At 46.5% G+C, this 19,951-nt stretch overlaps 1 protein-coding gene across 1 annotated transcript in view; it reads right to left on the bottom strand.

Moving 5' to 3' along the window:
• Positions 1-12,659: 12,659 nt before the first annotated feature.
• LOC105541888 overlaps positions 12,660-19,951 on the bottom strand; it is a 25,924-nt gene continuing 18,632 nt past the window's right edge. Inside the window, 2 exon segments of the mRNA XM_011983155.1 lie at positions 12,660-12,953; positions 12,956-13,273. Of these exon segments, the coding sequence (XP_011838545.1) occupies positions 12,660-12,953; positions 12,956-13,273 (612 nt within the window).

Genomic DNA, 19,951 nt, shown 5'->3' with positions numbered 1-19,951 from the left:
ATGCAAGTTTTTTAGTAGCTCTAGAAACATTTTTAAGAAGGAGGGAATCCGACCTCATCCCATTTTTTAAGTGTAAATGCTTTTTTTTTAAGAGGTGAAATCATTTGCTGGTTGTTTATTTTTTGGTACAACCAGAAAATAGTGTGGGATATTGAATTATGGGAGGCTTTGACTGTCTCGGGTGTCAGCTTAATATTCCATACATGGGGGGTTAGTTTTTATATCCTATAATACAAAGCATATTAAATGGCAATATGGAGTCAGTCCTGCATTTAATGTCTTGAACATTTTAAATTACTTCTAGTCCCATGTTGTTTTCTAGTAGAATTGTTTCCTAAAGAAAATCACTCTTTGATCATGGCTCTCCCTGTCAGAATTGTGTGCACTCTGTAACATCTTTGGTTGTTAGTCCTGTTTTCCTAATAACTTTGTTACTGTGCTGTGAAAGATTACAAATTTGAATATGTAGTGTACATGCTATTCAGTTGCGAACTGTGGGCCGTATGTAACAGCTGACCAACATGTGAAGATACTGGTACTTGATAGCCTCTTAAGGAAAATTTACTTTCAAATTTTAAGCTGGAAAGTCACTGGAATAACTTTAAAAAATAATTATGTGACTTTTTAGAATTTTGTTACATATGTTAAGAATTGTGTACAAATTGAAATGTCTGTACTGATCCTCAACCAATAAAATCTCAATTATGAAAACAAAAAAACAAAAAAATATATAAAAGGCTTTTGGTGACCTTGCAGGAACAATTTCAAGAGAGCAACAGGGCAAAATTCAGACAGCATTGGATGGAAATAACGAAAGCAGCTGCTCCATTTACTCAACATCCTCCATGTGCCACGCACTCTGTTGGGAGTTTCGTGTGTGGAATTTCATTAAATTTTCACAACTCTGCAAAGAAAGTATGATTATTTTCATTTTATGGATGAATACACCGAGAGGCTCAGAGAGGTTAAGTCACTTTCCCAAGCTTACACAGCAAGTTACAGAAAGAGATTGGGACCCATTGAGAAGTAAGAAAGGGGAGGCAAAAAGTGCAAGTTACTCTGATAAGAGGCATTTCAGGTAGAGAAGGAGAGTCACCAGGGAGGAACGCACCCTTGATTTAGTTGTTTTTTTTCTTTCATGTGGGAGAGACATAAACATGTTTGTAGGCTGAGGAGGAGGAACTTGTAGAAAGGCAGATGTTGAATAATTAGGAGAGGGGAGATAATTTACGAAGCAAAGACATGGCAGGGAGGGAAGGGATCAGGATGCAGGAGAAGGGGCTTTCCTTAAACAGGAGACAGGAGGGCAAGGTCAGGAAGGACAGTGAGGCCCATCCAGTGGCCCTTATTCCTCCTGTGAAATCTAAGGGGAAGGTAGAGAGAGAAGGTCCCCATAGCCCGCTGTGTGGGGCTTGAGAAGCAAGGAAGGCTTGAGGTGGCTGCTGGGGGCCTGGGGGTGATGCAGGGCAGATGAACCCCCAAGTTGGGGCTTAACCCAGGAAGGTTCTTGATTTCATCCAGGAAAGAATTCTAGGGTGAGCCAGTGGTGTTAGACAGCAACTTCGATTGAAGCAGCAGTGTGCAGCAGCAGGAGAGCAGGGCTACCCCTAGGCAGAGCAGTGCACCCAGAGTGGCAGCTCAGAGGCAGTTCTGCAGTCATGTGCATACTCACTTTTAATTATATGCAAATTAAGGGGAAGATTATGCAGAAATTTCTAGAAAAAGAGTGGTAACTTATGGGTTGTCAGGTCATTGCCATGGAAGGGGTGGTAACTTCCCGGTGTAGCCATGGCAATGGTAAACTGACATGGCATGCTGGTGGATGTGTCTTATGGAGAAGTGCTTTTGCCTCCTCTCTGCTTTGGCTAGACCTCAATCTGGTCCAGTGTCTGAGCAGAGCCTCCAGAGTCAAGTCTTGCCTCAGGGAGGGCTGTGAGGGACCTTCTCTCTCTACCTTCCCCTTAGATTTCACAGGAGGAATAAGTGCCACTGGATAGGCCTCACTGTCCTTCCTGACCTTGCCCTCCTGTCTCCTGTTTAAGGCCTCAGGGAGACCTGGGGCCATAAAAATGTGCTAATACCACTAGGCCCTGTTGTGAGCCTTGGCTGGGAATAGGGAGTGGGGACTGATGGGGAAATTACCTGAGAATCATCAGGTTGGACTGATGAGTTTGGACATTCACTACCTCGGGAGGCCTGGTTTGAAAACCCAAGAGGCCCACCTCTGGCTCTGTTCCTGACCCTGCAATGATAGGATGTTAGGCAAACCTAAAAACTCTTGGGATTTCCACTATCTGACCGGTAGAGCCAGGGATTCATTAGCCTGGATTAGGAGTTGATGAAGTTGGAGAAAGTTGGCTAGAGACTCCCTGTTGCTCATGGAAAAAGCAGCGTATGTCACTAATGGCACCACCCACTGCCTGTAAGAGCAGATATTCATGGTAAAGCAAATTCCCTATGGCCCATATGATTGTTTCCATGGGGTGCAGTGTCCAGTGGGAAATGATGAGGTTCTGTGTCCAGGGTACCAGCAGCCCAGCCTGACGCTGCCTCTAAAAGCCTCTGTGGGGCTTTGGCTAGTTCATTGCACCTTCTGGCCTCCGTTTCCTCTTCTTGGTTTATGACAAAACAGACACTTCTCAGGGGGTCAATTTCTGGCCAGTTGGAATAGAGGGCAGCTTCACATTGTCTAGTGAGGGAGTTGCTCCTTTCCAAATAGGAGAGAGAAGAGAATCAAGAGTGAGTTTCTTGGCCAGGCGCGGTGGCTCAAGTCTGTAATCCCAGCACTTTGGGAGGCCAAGCCGGGTGAATCACTTGAGATCAGGAGTTCAAGACCAGCCTGGTCAACATGGTGAAATCCCATCTCTACCAAAAAATGCAAAAATTAGCCAGATGTGGTGTTCCATGCCTGTAGTCCCAATTACTTAGGAAGCTGAGGCATGAGAATAGCTTGAACCAAGGAAGCAGAGGTTGCAGTGAGTCAAGATCACACCAATACACTCCAGCCTGGGTGACAGAGTGAGACCCTGTCTTAAAAAAAAGAGTGAGTTTCTCATCTCTTCTCCCCACCCCACCAGTAAGCACAAATATCCCACAGATATTCAGAGAGGATCTGTGTGAACTCGTCAGCCTACTGCCTAAGGCTTAGCTTGGGGTCCTGCAGCTGTGCATGGGCACCCATCATCAGACACAGCCTTCTGATCATTTGATATGGTTTGGCTGTGTCCCCACCCAAATCTCATCTTTAGCTCCCATAATTCCCACATTTTGTAGGAGGGACCCAGTGGGAGATAAATGACCCATGGGCGTGGTTTCTCCCATACTGTTCTCGTGGCAGTGAGTAAGTCTCACGAGATCTGATGGTTTTAGAAAGGGAAAGCCCTTTCACTTGGTTCTCATTCTGTCTCTGCCTGCCACCATGTAAGACATGCCTTTGTTCTTCCCTTGCCTTCCACCATGATTGTGAGGCCTCCCCAGTCATGTGGAACTGTGAGTCCATTAAACCTCTTTTTCTTTATAAATTACCCAGTCTCGAGGATGTCTTATCAGCAGCATGAAAACGGACTAATACATCACCTCTTGTCACATGCTCCAGCCTCTGCACAGGCTCTGTTGTTGCTGTTCTCAATCCTAATCCCCAGTTAGTCCCGAAGCTGAGAGCTGGACACAGGCTGTTACAGTGGCTGGACCAGAACAGAACCAGAGCTGCTAGCTCACTGGCTGCAGGCAGCTTGTTCTCTGCCCTCTACAAGGATCTAGGATTTATTTAGCCTGTTTCCCTGGCAGCGCTGGTTACAGTGGCAGCATCTGCTTCCCCATGAGGCTGAGTGAGTCACAGCCACCTACGCTAACCCTTGGCACAGCACAACTCTGTTTTGCTGGGGACCACCGATAATAAGCCATCAGGAAGATGCTGGAACACAGGCTCGGTACAGACAGTGCACTGGGCATGGGGCCCTGGGAAGGGCTTACCTATCTCCTCATGCAAAAGAGGTTAAGGCTGGAGGCTGAGTTAACCCTGGCAGGCTCTCCCCACAGACAAGCTGTTAAGTCTGCTTAACAGCTTAACAAAGTGGCTCACCTTGGCTGCTGCCAGCAGCTACAAGGTCTCATGGGAGAGGCCTGCAGGCTTTTGGACTCCAAGTCCAGCCCTCTTTTCACTATGCAATGATAAGCCCTCAAACTTGTCTTTCCATGGCTACTTCTGCACCCATATTGGCCCCAGGTTCCTTCTGGCTCTCAACCGCAGGACCTTCTTTTAAGATATCATCAGTCCCTCCTCTGGGCAGCAGTCCTCAAAGCCGTATTCTTTCCTAGGCCCACCCCTTCCTGAAACTTTTCTTTCCTCCATCTTTTCTCCCCTTCTTATCTGTGTAATCTGAAAAAAATTAGCTGATCCCATGTTGTTAATGCCTAATAACAGGTTATAGCGCTAGTCTCACAGGTGTTGCATTTACTCTTGACTTTGAAAGGCAGAGCATCAGTCTTAGGCAATGGTTTCTCAAAATACAGTCCCTGGACTTGTAGCATCAGCTTCATCAGGGAGTTTATTAGAAATGCACATTCCCCGTCCCCACTCCAAACAAATTACATCACAGATGTTGGGGTGAGCACTGACAATCTGTTTGAATGAGCCCTCCAGCAGACTCAGATGCAAGCCAGGGTCTGAGGACCCCTGGTCTAAGGAAAGAGATCTATAGCAGTGTATTCCCCACCCTGTGGGGAGTGGAGAATTTTTGTCTGTACTTATGTCTGGACTCACAGCACAGCTGCAAATATCTCTGTCTCATGCAAGCCACACTGAAGAGGCTTGAGTAGGCAAAGACCCCATTTGCTCCAACTCTGGGGGTTTTCCAGTGTCCTTCCTCTAGATTGTTTGAGTCGCATGGAAAGAAGCTGCTGTGTGGAAAAGGGCAGCACTGCCTCACCTGCCACAGAGAGGGCTTTCGGAGTCAAAGGAAACCCACCTATTGCAAATGAACAATCTAGCCATCCAGTTTTCTAAGAGCTGAGGAATTCAAGCAGAGGGAAAAGAGACTGATAATATTTATTAATCAATGTGAGTTACTCTTTCTTCCATCAATTCTTTTTGAACATTTACAGATTGCCCCTAAGCTGAATCCCATGGCCCCACCCTCAAACAGTTTATATGAGAGTGAGACCATCAGTCAGAATGGGTTGGACTATGCCTGGTACCAAACAACCCCACAGTCTTGGGGCCTTAACATAACAAAGGCTCATCTTGCAAAGGCTTCATATCCAATGAGGGTCTGCTCTGCTCCACAAAATCACTCAGGGGCTCAGGGCGACGGAGAATCCACTATCTTGCACCTGCCCTAGTCATTGCGGCAGGGGAAGAAACAGCTGGAGGTGGTCAGGTACCCACCCAGAAGTAAATTCCAACACTTCTGCTTACCTCTCACTGGTTAGAATCAGTCACATGGCTTTACTAACTTCAAGGAGCCAGCAGATGTATGCTAAAAGAGAGAAACATGGATATAGTTAGATATTAAAAGACTTCACCACACTAAGACCACTCATTTATTCATTCACTTATTCTTGAATAAATATTTGCAGAATGCTTACCGCATATCAAGCACTGGGCCAGACCCTAGGGATATAGCATCCCCAGAGCCGCTGCCTTTGCACAACACTAGAGAGAGCCATTAATATTACATTCATGCAAATAGTGCCCCCTGCAGGTGTGCAACACAGGAGCCCTGCTGTCTTTTACTTTTCTTATGTTATGTTTTATCATTACTATCTATCTTCCCCACCAGAAAGCAAAGTCAGAGAGCTGAGATTTTGTCTGAGTTGCTCATTGCTATATTTCTGGAGTTTATCACAGTGTCTAGTGACCTCAATAAATATTCAAGTAAATGACTGAAAATGAAAAATTATTGACTATGTTCCCTATCAGTTCCTGCCTTCATGGAGCTTATAATCTGCTGAGCTGGGAGTTGTGTAAACAATTAGCTGAAGTATTGAGAAAAATCACGCACTAGACAGAGTGAAATACAGGTCAAGTAAAAACCTGGGCCACGTGCCTTGGGAGCAGGAAAAAGCTGGGGATCATTTTTGACCATGAGTAGGATCAGGGAGATGAACCTTGTTTTGAAGGTGAAAAATGAAGATCCAGAGAGGTTCGCAGGGGTCCTGCCCATCAAGGGGTGAGCAGCAAGGCAGGCACAAGAATCCTGCCCTACCTTGTGTTCTGGTATTTTTTTCTTCTCCCTACACTAATAACTAACAAAGCTTTATATAGTCAGTCTTCCCTACCTGCTGGTTCCGCATTCATGGATTCAATCAATTGCAGATTGAAAATATTTAAAAACAACAATAAAAATAATACAATTTTACAAAACAATGCAGTGTAATGACCATTTGTATAGTGCTTACATTTTATTAGGTTTTAAAAGTAATCTAGAGATGATTTAAAGTATACAGGAGGATGCGTGTAGGTTATATGCAAATACTACACCATTTTATATTACGGACTTGAGCATCCTCGGATTTTGGTGTCCTGGGGTGAGGGGATCCTGGAATCAATCCCCCTCAGATATCGAATGATGACTGTGTTTGTACAGCACTTTAACATTTTCCAACAGCTTTCATATACTACATATCTATAACTACTCTTTAAGGGTTAAAAGCCTTAAAAGTCTCTCCCTAGTCCCCACCCCACCATCCTACACCCAGCCTCAGAATTTGGTCTTCTTTTGATGTCTCTTTGCCTCTGGGAGGAGATGTGGGATGTGTTTTGTTGTGAGGGTGGAGCATCCAGTTCTCCCCCTGCTGCCCTACCTCCCAGCACTTGCCCCCATGCCTGTTCCCCAGCTGCTCAGAAGCACCGCATAGAAGAGGCAGCTTTTCCGAAGGGCATCTGCAGAGCACATGGGAGGGCTCTGTCCCAGCCGTGATGGACAGAGAAAGGTGGAGGATGTCTGAACCAAAACCTTCTTCCCCTGCAGGCAAGAAAAGGGCTCATTATTTTCACTTGAGCTTGCAAGTAAAAACAATTACATAAGCTTCCCATCTGGCTTCCAAAGCACTTTTGAAACAATTCCATTGCAAGTCCTTTCATTTTATGGGGGCTCTAAAGACAGGGCACAGTTAGAGTTTATCATTGGGAATCTTTGTCCCAATGTGTGGCCTTTGGCCTCACTCCTGTCTCTCTGTCCTTTTCTCTCTCACTTGCCTCCCTTCCGTTTCTGCAAATCTCTCCTCCATGAGAGCTCAGCCAAGGCTCTATTCAGTCTAACAAGCATTTCCTTAGAGCCCACTGTCCACCAGGCCCCTGCTTGGTACTGGAGATTCCAGGATGGGCAGGACAAAGCCAGAGGCTCACGGAACTTAAAAGGGGTGAGGCCCATTCATGACACCCTCCAGAGATGCCTGCTTTCATCCTATTCCACCTTCTACCCTTGCCCTTTCACAAAACATCTGTCTTCCTGAGATTCTACCATGAGCCAAGTAATGAGCTAAGAGTTGACATGCATTCTTTTTTTTTAGACAGTCTCACTCTGTCGCCTAGGCTGGAGTGCAATGGCATGATCTTGGCTCACTGTAACTGCCGCTGCAATTCAAGAATTCAATTCAAGAACTGAATTCGAGAATTCAAGCAATTCTCCTGCCTCAGCCTCCTGAGTAGCTGGGACTACAGGTACGCGCCACCACGCCTGGCTAATTTTTGTATTTTTAGTAGAGACAGGGTTTCACCATGTTGGCCGGGCTGGCCTCAAACTCCTGACCTCAGGTGATCCACCCGCCTCAGCCTCCCAAAGTGCTGGGATTACAGGCGCGAGCCACTGTGCCCAGCCGACATGCATTCTTTCATTTCATTTTCACAACAGTTATTCTCTTATTATGCCCATTTTTAGATAAAGAGACTATGGCTCAAGAGGTTATATAAGTTGCCTGAGGTCACACAGCTAGGAAAGGGCCCAGCCAGTATCCCCCCTACACAGCCTGCCTTCCGGCCCCATCCTCCTCCTGGGCCATGCTGTCTCCACCAAAATGCTCAGAATAAAAAGAAGAAAGAACAAAGAACTGGACAGAGCATTTGCACCATCTCTACCACTCCTCTCTTTTGAGAGTTGGCTTTTTCTTTTCTAAATTGGCAAGTAAAGATTGTGTATATTTATGGTATAAAACATGATGTTTATATATATACACACACACACATTGTAGAATGGCTAAATCAAGCTATTTAACATATGCATTACCTCACACACTTATTTTTTGTAGTGAGAACACTTAAGATCTACTCTCTTAGCAATTTTCAAATATACAATATATTGTTATTAACTATGAGAGTTTGCTTTTTTAAAAAAGTCTAGTGATTCTTTCTAAAAAAACCAAGGACTTGTGTACCTTAGAGATCATTGTCTCCTCATCTCCCTGCAGTTTTAAAAACCAGATGTTTTGATCACTCCTTTTTTTTTTTTTTTTTTGAGACAAGGTCTTGCTTTGTCACCCAGACTGGAGTGCAGTGGCTCAGTGGAGCAATCGCAGCTCACTGCAGCCTCCACCTCCCTGGTTCAAGCAATTCTCCCACCTCAGCCTCCAGAGTAGCTGGGACTACAGGTATGCACCACCACGTTGGCCTAATTTTTGTATTTTTTGTAGAGATGGGTGTCCCACTATGTTGCCCAGGCTGATCTCAAACTCCTGGGCTCAGGGGATTTTGTATTTTTTTAGAGATGGGGATCCCACTATGTTGCCCAGGCTGATCTGAAACTTCTGGGCTCAGAGGATCTGCCTGCCTCAGCCTCCCAAAGTGTTAGGTTACAGGTGTGAGCCACTGTGCCGTCTTGATGACTTCTTTACTCCCTAGAGAGCAGAGAAGGCTTTCCTGCCTAGCCTGTAGCCTCGGTCTTAGAAGTCATCTCTAGAGTCCAGCAAGCCTCACAGATGCTGGGCTAACTTTTCACATCCTTTGAGGGGGTCTCAATGATCTAAGTAAGAAGAGGCACACACTGCCAGTTTACTGCCAAGCTTCACTCTTAGCCCTCCTTTACCCCACAGTGCTCTGGGGAGGGGAGGAGATGGCAAAGACCCTCCCCAGGATGGTTTCTGAAGGGTCACATCCAGCATTGGAAAGCGCTGGAGGGCAACGTGTTGGTCTGAGTGTAATCCGCATGTGCGTGTGGGTTTCAAGCATCCTCCTAAACAAGCCAAATGTCCAGGAAAGGATAGAATCCACAGTAAGATTTTGTAATTTTGGTGTCTAAAGCTGTCTTCATTTTTTTTTTATTCCACCTCGTCCACCCACTCCAGCCAGCTCAAATTCCCTGTGCCAAAAGTATGGAGAAACGAAGATGTCAAGAACGTGTGAGAACTCCCCCAGACGGTCTTTCGGAGTCACCCTGCCCTCCCAGACAATTTTGGTGCTGGCTACCTCCAAGAACCTGACTCTCTCAGTCTCTTACTATTTCACTCCGTGGGTCAAGTCTATGCAAAGCCTTCACGCTGAACCTTGCCTTGCAGGCAGCCTTTGTGAGGCAGTCATCATGGCTCAGCTAACTGCAGCAGGAAGAGACAAACATGGAGCTAAAAGCACAGCAGCTGGGATTCCAGGAAAGCGGGAAGTTCTGCAGTTAGCATCAGGTTAGTTTACCAGTGAGAGTGGAGCTGGGTCATAGGCCCAGGTTCAGGGTAAGGACCTTGAGATGGTTTGGCTGTGTCCCCACCTGAATCTTATCTTGGATTGTAGCTCTCATGTGTTGTGGGAGGGACCGGGTGGGAGACGATTGAATCATGGGCATGGTTTCCCCCATACTGTTCTTATGGTAGTGAATAAGTCTCATGAGATCTGATGGTTTTATAAGGAGTTTCCCCTTTTGCTTGGCTCTCATTCTCTCTTGCCTGCCACCATGTAAAATGTGCCTTTCACCTTCCACCGTGATTGTGAGGCCTCCTCAGCCATGTGGAACTGTGAGTTCATTAAACCTCTTTTTCTTTATAAATTACCCAGTCTCGGGTATGTCTTTATCAGCAACATGAGAACAGATTCATACGAACCCCTGTCTCTGAGAAGTCCAGTTCTAGAAGGACTGAGTTACTCGGGCAAGACTCATATGGCACATGGTGAAAAACAATACCCTGTTGCAACAATCCAGATGGGCATTTTATTGTCTCATCCACGGCTTTTTTTTTTTTTTTTTTTTTAAGAACTGGGACTTCATGTCAGAGTCTTAGAAGCAACAAGAGTAACTCAATGCTGAATACTGGAAAATTAAAGCTGAGCCACAGAAATGTCTCCAGCTAAAGTCAGGCATACCGGACACTCTTTTTCTAGGACTAACTCCCCAGTTAGTACACACCCCTCACAGTTACTTTCCCCACATGTTCCCACCCCAGTAGCTCCTATGGCTACTACAGAATCATCAGCTATTTTGGGCCCCAGGTGATTGGTCCAAGGGTGACCTGTGACGAAAGATAGGCCAAACCAGGGTCCTTTCCAGAGATGTTTAGACTTGGGGCTCAAGTCTTTGAGACAGCTTCTCTCTGGTGACTGTAGCAGACCCTGTCAATGTCCAACACCTGTCCCCTCATCATTGCTGACTCAATGTGACATCCATCTGTTCTGACTTCACATGATACATTCCCTTTAATGGATTCTCTGCACACTCTATGGACCAACCGTTCTTCAGATCATTAATGTGCCATTGATCATCTGATATTCCTGCTTCCTTTCCACTTGCATTTTGCTCTGTTAAATGCCAAAAGATCAAGAATAATTTAGTCATTTTTTTTCCCACTGGGTTTCACACAGCTTCCTTCAGAGCAGTCAAAAAATTCTTACTTAATTTTGAAGCAAAAGAATCCCTGAAACTCTATAGCCCCTCCCCAGTATCCAGAACCTTTCCTGGTATTTGGAGCTTCTGAGTAGCCCTTTTTAATACCAGACACCTGAGTCAAACCCTAGTTAGTGTCAGTAAAAACTGCTCAAGCTTGAAGTTAGGTGAACTTCAAATAAACTGTCTTTCTAAAGAAACAGACTGATTCTGACACAGAACCACATTTAGCTATTTTTGTGCTATGCATCTGCCCCATCTAGTAGATTATAAACTTTTGGAGGAGAAGAAATGAGTGTCAGGTATCTTTGTATTCCTTGGCTCAGTACCTTACACTGAGTAAATATTTAATAAGTACAACTTTGCTACGTAAATGTATCATTGAATCACATTCTCTATGTTAAGTATAAAATTACTGATTTAAGCATCATGAATCAAATAGATAACCCCACTAGGATATATTTTAAGTTGGGCTGTTATAGACCTAATGGGTGGTTTTATAATGGACCCCCAATATTAATAAAATTCAGCAAAACTAATTGGCACTTTACTTTTGCATATAGCTCATCCAACTGCTAAGAGCCAAGTTTCCAAGTATGTATCCCACATAGGGAAAATCTTCTGCCTTCCCCATCAAAGAGGGTTTAACTCGTTGATGGAATAGTGAAATCTCTCTGGCTAAGCAGAAATGGAACCTGCCCAAGGGGAGGAGACACTTTGAATGATCAGGGAGTAATTGGTCAGTCTGGCATAGGCCAGTGTTCAATTAGAAACAGGAGAGCCCTTCCTACTGCCTCAATCCAGAAAGCAGGAGTCATGGCACCCCTGAAAGATGCTCTGGGGAGAACCCATAGGAAGTAGATACGGAGAGGTCCTGCTGGGTGGCAGATCCAATAGGACACGAGTGGAGACGGAATAACCCCACGAGCCCATGGAGAGAAGCAACAGCTCTCGGGACAATGTAGGCTTCCAAAGGCCTGGGACCCAAGGTTACTCCAGCTTCCCACTTCCTACTGCAGGCAGACTCCCACCCACAGCAGGCCAGGTCCCCCATGTGAAGTCTTCTACAGCCCTCAGATTTTTGTGAAGGGAGAAGAGGCAGTCCACTCTCAGAGGAACACAGGGACAGGGGCACAGAAATTCCTACCTCTTGTGGGCCAAGAGAGGAAATTACAGGGCCTGAGGCAGAGAAACACTGTGCTATGCACCTCCACGTTGACTCTACTTCCAGGGAGACAACCTGGCTGAGAGGTGCACACACACAGATGAACGTGTAGGATGCTGGGTGACTCAGCAGAAGCACAGAGTTGGGGAGAAGCCTCTGCTCCCCATGGACTCTCTGGTCTTCAAGTCTTCCCAGCTCTATCTGGTACTGGGATAGGTCCCACTGCTGGAGGCCATCCGTGGTTCACCCAGTGGCCACTCCACCCTCCAATGGTAATGGCACCCCGGTTTTCCTCTGGGGACCCAGCCTTCCCCCACGTTCAATCCTTGTGGCCTCATCTTCCTGCTCTAGAAGTAGACACACATGCCCTGTGCTGGCCAAACAGTGGGTTCCATCTTCCTGGCCATTGCACTGATTTAAGGGGAGGACATGTGACCAAAGCTCAAATGGTCAGCCCAGCATTCATGGCTGGAATGGAGGAAAGAGGCACCCTTTTTCCATGGGGTGAGGCCAGAGATTTGGGTTGGGAGTGGGAAAGCGAAGGGCATTGTGTGGGGAGTGGCTGCCTGAGAATGAAACCAAACAGGGAGGTCACGGGAAACAACACAGCCTTGGCTCAATCCACTACATCAGCCAAGAAACCTGCTGTGCTTAAACCAGATTGGGTTTTTAGTGCTTACAACTAAATGAGCTCTTCATTTGAATACAACTGCTGATGGTCCTCCTACTAGAAAAGAGAACAAAAGGGAGGAACAAGCCCTGTGCCACTGAGTGACATTACCATGGTGGCCACTTTGAAGGGTCCCTGTTTCATGCCTTTCGCTTTCCTCCTCCAACAGCATTTGCCACCCAGGCAATAGTCCTTTGAAAGGCAGCTTGTGAATCCCAACAACCAGGGAGCGTGCCGCTTTCCTCCCCACCTGCCCCCTTGCGTCATGGTGTCCGATGGTGGAGCGGAGGGCTTTCTGTGAGTGTACTTAAATACCTTCAGAGCCAGTTTTAGACTTTTCATTCCATAGACCAGAAAATTGCTGAAATTAGTAGACATTTGAAGTGGCTCTTCCTCAAGCCCAGAAAAGATTTCTGCTGTTGCTATGTTTAAAAGCCCAGCAGCAAGTTGTTTTGGCTTATGTCTTATTGTTATATAATAAACATGATAAGCTCTGTGAGCTCTGAACACTGGTTGCAAGGATGAAAATGGAGGCCTCACAATAATATGTGCCCTGGAGATGCTTTGTAGAGGGCGGGGGGAAGATAATAGTTTTCTGTGAGTGTTCAAATAACAATGTGTGTAGTAGATTCAAAATTGCTATGTAAATTCCCAAAGGAAACAATAGAGGAAAAAAGAAGGCAGTTATGGATTAAAATGAAGAGGTTATATATTAATGTGAGGGAAAAATGTAATCAACAACCAAATGAGAGCTAGTTTTAATAAGACAGTGGACCCAGGAGAGGTGGACTGATCCATTGTAGAAAGGAGATAAGCTTTCTATGCTATGTAACAAATTACTATAAACCTAGCCGCTTAATGAAACACAAATTTGTGATCACCTAAGAGCTCAGAGCAGCCCCCAGTGACAGCCAGCAAGAAAGTGAGGCAAAAGTGCAGGTGTGGTGTGGCTGGGTTCTCTGCATAGAGTCTCATGAGGTTGGCATCAAGAATTTGGTTGCTTGTGGTTGTAGGACTGAGTTGACCACCTCCTGCTGGCTGTTACTGGAGACTGCTCAGCTCCTGGAGGCCTCTCCCATTTTCTCATCCTGTAACCCTCTTACAATGTAGCTACTGGCTCCTTGAAGAAAAATTCCTCTCATGCCTCCAATCTCTCTTCTTTGATCTCTAACCTCTACACCTTCTTTTAAAGAGTTCACCTGATTAGGTCAGGCCCACCCACTCAAGGGATGGGATTACACAGGTTATACACACTGGGTGAGGGAATCTTGGGGGCCACTTTAGAATTCTATTACAGTGATCAAACTTTTGTGCCAAAGCAGGGACCCAAAATGTGTAATTTTAATGCACTACATTATGGGCTGAGTGTTTGTGCCTTGCCTCACCCCAATTCATTTGTTGAAGTTCTAACTCCCAGTGTGATGGTATTCGGAGGTGGGCCCTTTGTGAAGTAATTTGGTTTACATGAGGTCATGAGGGTGGGCTCCCATGATGAGATTAGTGTCTTATAAGAAAAGGAATAGAGACCACCTACTCTCTCTCTCTCTTTCTCTCTGTCATATGAGGAACACAGTGAGAAGGCAATCATCTGTAAAGCAGGAAGAGAGCCTTCCCCAGGAGCTGAATCTGCCAACATCTTGATCTTGGACTTCCCAGCCTCCAGAATCTTCAGAGAGAAATGCCTGTTGTCTGAGCCACCGTATGTTACCCTGTTACAGCAGCCTGAGCTAAGATGATATGGAGGCCCAGTTAATCTACCTCAACATGAACCTTTCGTAACACAGGCTGGACAAAGGCTGTGAAAACACTCAGTATCTAGAGTTTTCCACTGTGTGTGTCCTTCCCTGTACACTTTATTTGCTTATGCTCTTATTCATTCAACAAAGGAGCTCCTTTACTTTTCTTCTCTTTTTTTCTTTTTTTTTTTTTTTTTCTTGAGACAGGGTTTCACCATGTTAGCCAGGTTGAGCTTGAACTCCTGACCTCAAGCAATCCACCTGCCAAGGCCTCCCAAAGTGCTGGGATTACAGACGTGAGCCACTGTGCCTGGCCAAGGAGCTCCTATTGTCCTCTCTGCACTGTGCTTGACCCCAGGGCCAGGATTAGGCTGGGGCCAATGAGGCATTGAGCGGACAAAGTTTAAGGAGAAACTCATTTGCACAATCCTGAGAGTGAGTGCCACCTGGCATTGCCTGCCCTCAACCCCCTCCTGGCCCTTCCAGGCACAGAGGAAACAAAAGATTTTTTTTAAGCCACTTTCTTCCTCAAGACACCTACAGGTTAAGAGGTCAGAAACAGGGCATACCACACTGGCCTTTGGAACTTCAACTGCTCACTTCACAAGAGCACAAAGTGTCCCCTAAGAAGAGCAGCTGAGTATAATGGAAAAAGTTAAGTGACCTCTTCTGACCCTTGATGATTCAAAAGTTTAGAGTCATTTTTAACACTATTCAAAGAAAATGTGACACTCACACAAACTTGACGCTACATGTCATTGAATCACGGCTCTAAAGAAACCGACAGGCCGGGTGCGGTGGCTCACGCCTGTAATCCCAGCACTTTGGGAGGCTGAGGCGGGTGGCTCATGAGGTCAAGAGATCGAGACCATCCTGGCCAACATGGCGAAACCCTATCTCTAGTAAAAATACAAAAAATTAGCCGGGCATGGTGGTTGGGCCCCTGTAGTCCCAAATACTTGGGAGGCTGATGCAGGAGAATCACTTGAACCCGGGAGGCAGAGGTTGCAGTGAGCCGAGATGACGCCACTACACTCCAGCCTGGGCGACAGAGCAAGCCTCTGTCTCAAAAAAAAAAAAGAAAAAGAAATCTTCACCACCTCTTGCTCCATTGAAATGTTCGTACAGTTTTCTCACATTCCACAAAACATTCCATGTTTGTTTCCCAGGCACAAGGTAACTGCTTCTTTCACCCATTTTTTTCCCAGCTCTTTCTGTTTTTGGTTTTTTTTTTTTTTTGAGACAAGATTTCACTGTGTCACCCAGGCTGGAGTGCAATAGTGCAATCTCAGCTCACTGCAGCCTCAGCCTCCTGGGGTCAATCGATTCTCCCACCTCAGCCTCCCAAGTAGCTGGGACAACAGGCATGCACAACCATGCCCAGCTGATTTTGTATTGGAAAGGGGCCCCAATCCAGACCCCAAGAGAGGGTTCCTGGATCTCGTACAAGAAAGAATTCAAGGCAAATCCACAGAGGAAAGTGAAAGCCAGTTTACTAAATGAGTAAAAGAATGGCTACTCCATAGGCAGAAAAGCCCCAAGAGCTGGGGCTGCCTGTTTTTATGGTTATTTCTTGATTATATGCGAAACAATGGATGGATTATTCATGCCTCTCCTTTTTACACCATATAGGGTAAATTCCTGATGTTGCTATGGCATTTGTACACTGTCATGGCACTGGTGGGAGTGTAGCAGTAAGAACCACCAGAGGTCACTCTCATTACCGTCTTAGTTTTGGGGGGTTTTAGCTGGCTTCTTTACTGCAAACTGTTTTATCAGCAAGGTCTTTGTGACCTGTATCTTGTTCCTACCGCTATCCCATCCTGTGATTTACAATGTTTAACTGTCTGGGAACGAAGCCCAGGAGGTCTCCGCCTTATTTCACACAACTCCTATTCAAGATGGAATTGCTCTGGTTCAACCGCCTCTGACGATTTTGGTTTTTGTAGATACAAGGTCTCACTATGTTGCCCAGGTTGGTCTTGAACATCTAGAACCCCTAGAATCACTCAAGTGATTCTCCTGCCTTGGCCTCCCAAAGTGCTGGGATTATAGACATGAGTCACCGCATTCAACCTCTCGCTGTCTTTACCATTTTAGTCAGCTGGGCCACTTGTTAAAAGACTCTTATAAATCTCTTCTTCCTCTGACTTCCATTCACAATGCGGAGCTGAGCCGCTCACCACTCCATAGTGTGTCCGAAATTGGTGGGTTCTTGGTCTGGCTGACTTCAAGATTGAAGCCGTGGACCCTCACGCTGAGTGTTACAGTTCTTAAAGATGGTGTATCCGGAGTTTGTTCCTTCTTCCCGGTGGGTTCATGGTCTCGCTGGCTTCAGGAGTGAAGTTGCAGACCCTCCCAGTAAGTGTTACAGCCCATAAAGGCAGTGTGGACTCAAAACTGAGCAGCAGCAAGATTTACCACAACAGCAAAACAACAAAGCTTCCACAGGGTGCAGACACACTCACGCGGGCAACCTGCATTTATTCCCTTATCTGACCCCACCCACATCCTGCTGATTGGTCCATTTCACAGAGAGCTGATTGGTCTATTTTACAGAGATCTGATTGGTCCGTTTTGACAGAATGCTGATTGGTGTGTTTACAATCATTGAGCTAGACACAGTGCTAGACAGAAAAGTTCTGGAAGTCCCCACTGGGTTAGCTAGATACAGAGTACCAATTGGTGTATTTACGAACCTTGAGCCAGACACAGTGTACTGATTGGTGTATTTACAAATGCTGAGCTACACACAGAGTGCTGATTGGTGCGTTTACAATCCTTGAGCTAGACACAGAGTGCTAAACAGAAAAGTGCTCCAAGTCCCCACTAGGTTAGTTAGATACAGAGTACCAGTTGGTGTATTTACAAACCCTGAGCTAGACACAGAGTGCTGATTGGTGCATTTATGATCCCTTAGCTAGACATAAAAGTTCCCCAAGTCCCCACCAGACTCAGGAGCCCAGCTGGCCTCCCCCCAACGGGGGCTGCAGGCAGAGCTGTCTGCCAGTCGCAAGCCACGCCTGCACTCCTCAGCCCTTGGGCAGTCGATGGGACCGGGCGCCAGGGAGCAGGGGGTGGCACCCATCAGGGAGGCTTGGGTCGTGTGGGAGCCTATGGGGGAGGGGGGGCTTGGGCATGGCAGGCTGCAGGTCTTGTGCCCTGACCCTTGGTGAGGCAGCTGAGGCCAGGCGAGAATTTGAGCTCAGCGCCGGCAGTGCTGGGGGACCCGGCGCTACCTCCGCAGCTGGTGGTCCAGGTGCTAAGCCCCTCACTGCCCTGGGCCGGCAGCGCCGGCTGGCAGCTCCGAGTGCGGGAGGCCTGCGGAGACCGCGCCCACTGGAACTCACGCTAGCCCGCGAGCACCACGCGCAGCCTCGGTTCCCACCCGCGCCTGTCCCTCCACACCTCCCTGCAAGCAGAGGGAGGTGGCTCCGGCCTCTGCCAACCCAGAGAGGGGCTCCCACAGTGCAGTGGCAGGATGAAGGGCTCCTCAAGCGCTGCCAGAGTGGATGCCAAGGCCAAGGAGGCGCCAAGAGCGAGGGCTGCTAGCATGTTGCCACCTCTCAGTAGGTTGTCTAGAATTTCTCTTCCCTGGCTAACAAGCCACTGGCTCTGTTGAGTGTCCATGGGGTTCTGTGGATCCTGTGGTGCAAAGGCTGAGACCTCAGCCCCAAAGCAGAGCCCAGAACAGGAAACCACCACCAAGGCCTCTTGCTTGGATTTTTGGTTTCTTTCAGTGAAACCTTCACTCACTGTTCTCACTCACCCTGCTAAGTGGGAAAATGAGCCCATGTGAAAATAGTCTTGGGACTGGGAGCCCTGCTAAACCCTTGTTCAGGTTAAACTCCATTAAGTAACAGAGAACAGACCTGACTGAATTTGATCTCCCAGGATATTTCTCTGTGCGGAGAGCCTAACCAGGAAAAATGTTAAACAGATCACTCAGCTGATGACAAATATATGTGATCAATTCCGAGCCTCAGCCACAGAAGGGACTTGATGGGTTGGACCTTGACACCACCCCTTCCGCCACTGCCCCCACTGCCTTGGTCTAAATCTGCATCTTGTAGAATTCTTTACACAACAGCAGACCTATTGTGAGGACTTCCCTTCTCCCTAACCCCATCCCTCTAGCAAGTAAGATGTTTACTTCCAGTACTAGAAGGGGGCGGGCATGCAGGCAGAAATAGAAGGAATTCTAACCATAGCTAACCAAAGTCAGATTTCCAGGCCGCTCCACTCGCCGGGTCTGCTTTAACCACTGGAACAAAGTAAACAAAAAGCTAGATTGTTGCATCCTGCTCTGAAGGCTAAAGTTTTGATTCAAGGCTTTCCTCTTCTGCGCCTCACAGCCTTTTGTTTCACTCTGATGCTATTATTTACTCATCCTTTTGCACAGGAAGTCAGTTAGTATAGATGAGAAGAACTTGAGACTGAGCCTCCACCTATGGTTTGTCAGAACCTAAGGAATGTCCTCATCTATAAAAGTAGGGAAATTATACTGGGCTTGCTGAGTTGGTTTGTGTGTGTAAACTATAAATGCTTGAAAACTACTACCCCTTTCAGAAAGGGTTACTACTGCTATTACTGTTATCTGTGACTTTATGTATATATTACTGATCTGTCTCCTCTACTAGGCTATGCATTTGAGAGCAAGAATTGCGTCTGTATTGCTAATGGCAATTCCAGTGCCTGACAAAGAGGAGGTGCTGTGGAGGCCAAAGCAACTCCATCTTGGATGCTAATCCATCACTTTAACTTCTGATTAACGCTTATTCTAGGAAGTCCTCTAAGATTTCCAGTTTATTTGATGTTCCTTGCGTGAGAGTAGGTACTTACTGTAAATCCTGCCCTGAGGTCAAAACAACCTTAATGTTATAGGACTTCAATTGTTCTACACATCCATTCTGAATCACATATACCCTTTTCCAATAGCATATAAGCCCTCGGCATGAGAATAATGGTACAGGATCCACCATCTTGCCTTACTGCTGCCTGAGACACAGACATGACTTCTGTTTGTAAGTCCCTATTAAGTACATATTTCTGAGGAACTGGATATGTCAGCTTCTTTCTTTGGCCTCTCAGCTTCCTTGGACTTTTGGGGGTAGGTTTGCATAGGCCTGGCCCCCATGGAACAGGTGCTCCATCAAGGAGTAAGTGCTGAGCATTTAGATTTGGGCGAGGGGCAGCAGCCACCAGGAAAGAAGAGTCTACGCATAATTACCTGCCCTACTTCCTAAGCCAGGGGTTCTCAAATTCTTTGTGTTGAGGACACATTTGAAGAGACGGACGCATTTGAAGAGGTGGGCACATTCAGACAACAGTGACTCAGCAATCATTGCAACTTAACCCCTACTACTGAAGAACAACATCTCATAATGCCTACAAAAGCAAACACTATGATCCCACCATTTACTGAGATGCACTTCAGCACTATGGTTAGAAGGTGGAATGCTGACTGCCCGAATGTCCTTCCTCTAATATACACAAGAAGAATTCTCACCTGTCTAGTTAGCCACTATATTTCTTGGTCCCTGGCTTAACAACACACCTCTTACCTCCTCACAGGTCTACA

This window comes from Mandrillus leucophaeus, unplaced genomic scaffold (genome assembly GCF_000951045.1).
Source record: "Mandrillus leucophaeus isolate KB7577 unplaced genomic scaffold, Mleu.le_1.0 Scaffold246, whole genome shotgun sequence".
Taxonomy (NCBI): domain Eukaryota; kingdom Metazoa; phylum Chordata; class Mammalia; order Primates; family Cercopithecidae; genus Mandrillus; species Mandrillus leucophaeus.
Note: the sequence above shows the minus strand (reverse complement) of the source record. Positions and strands in the feature narration are given on the sequence as shown.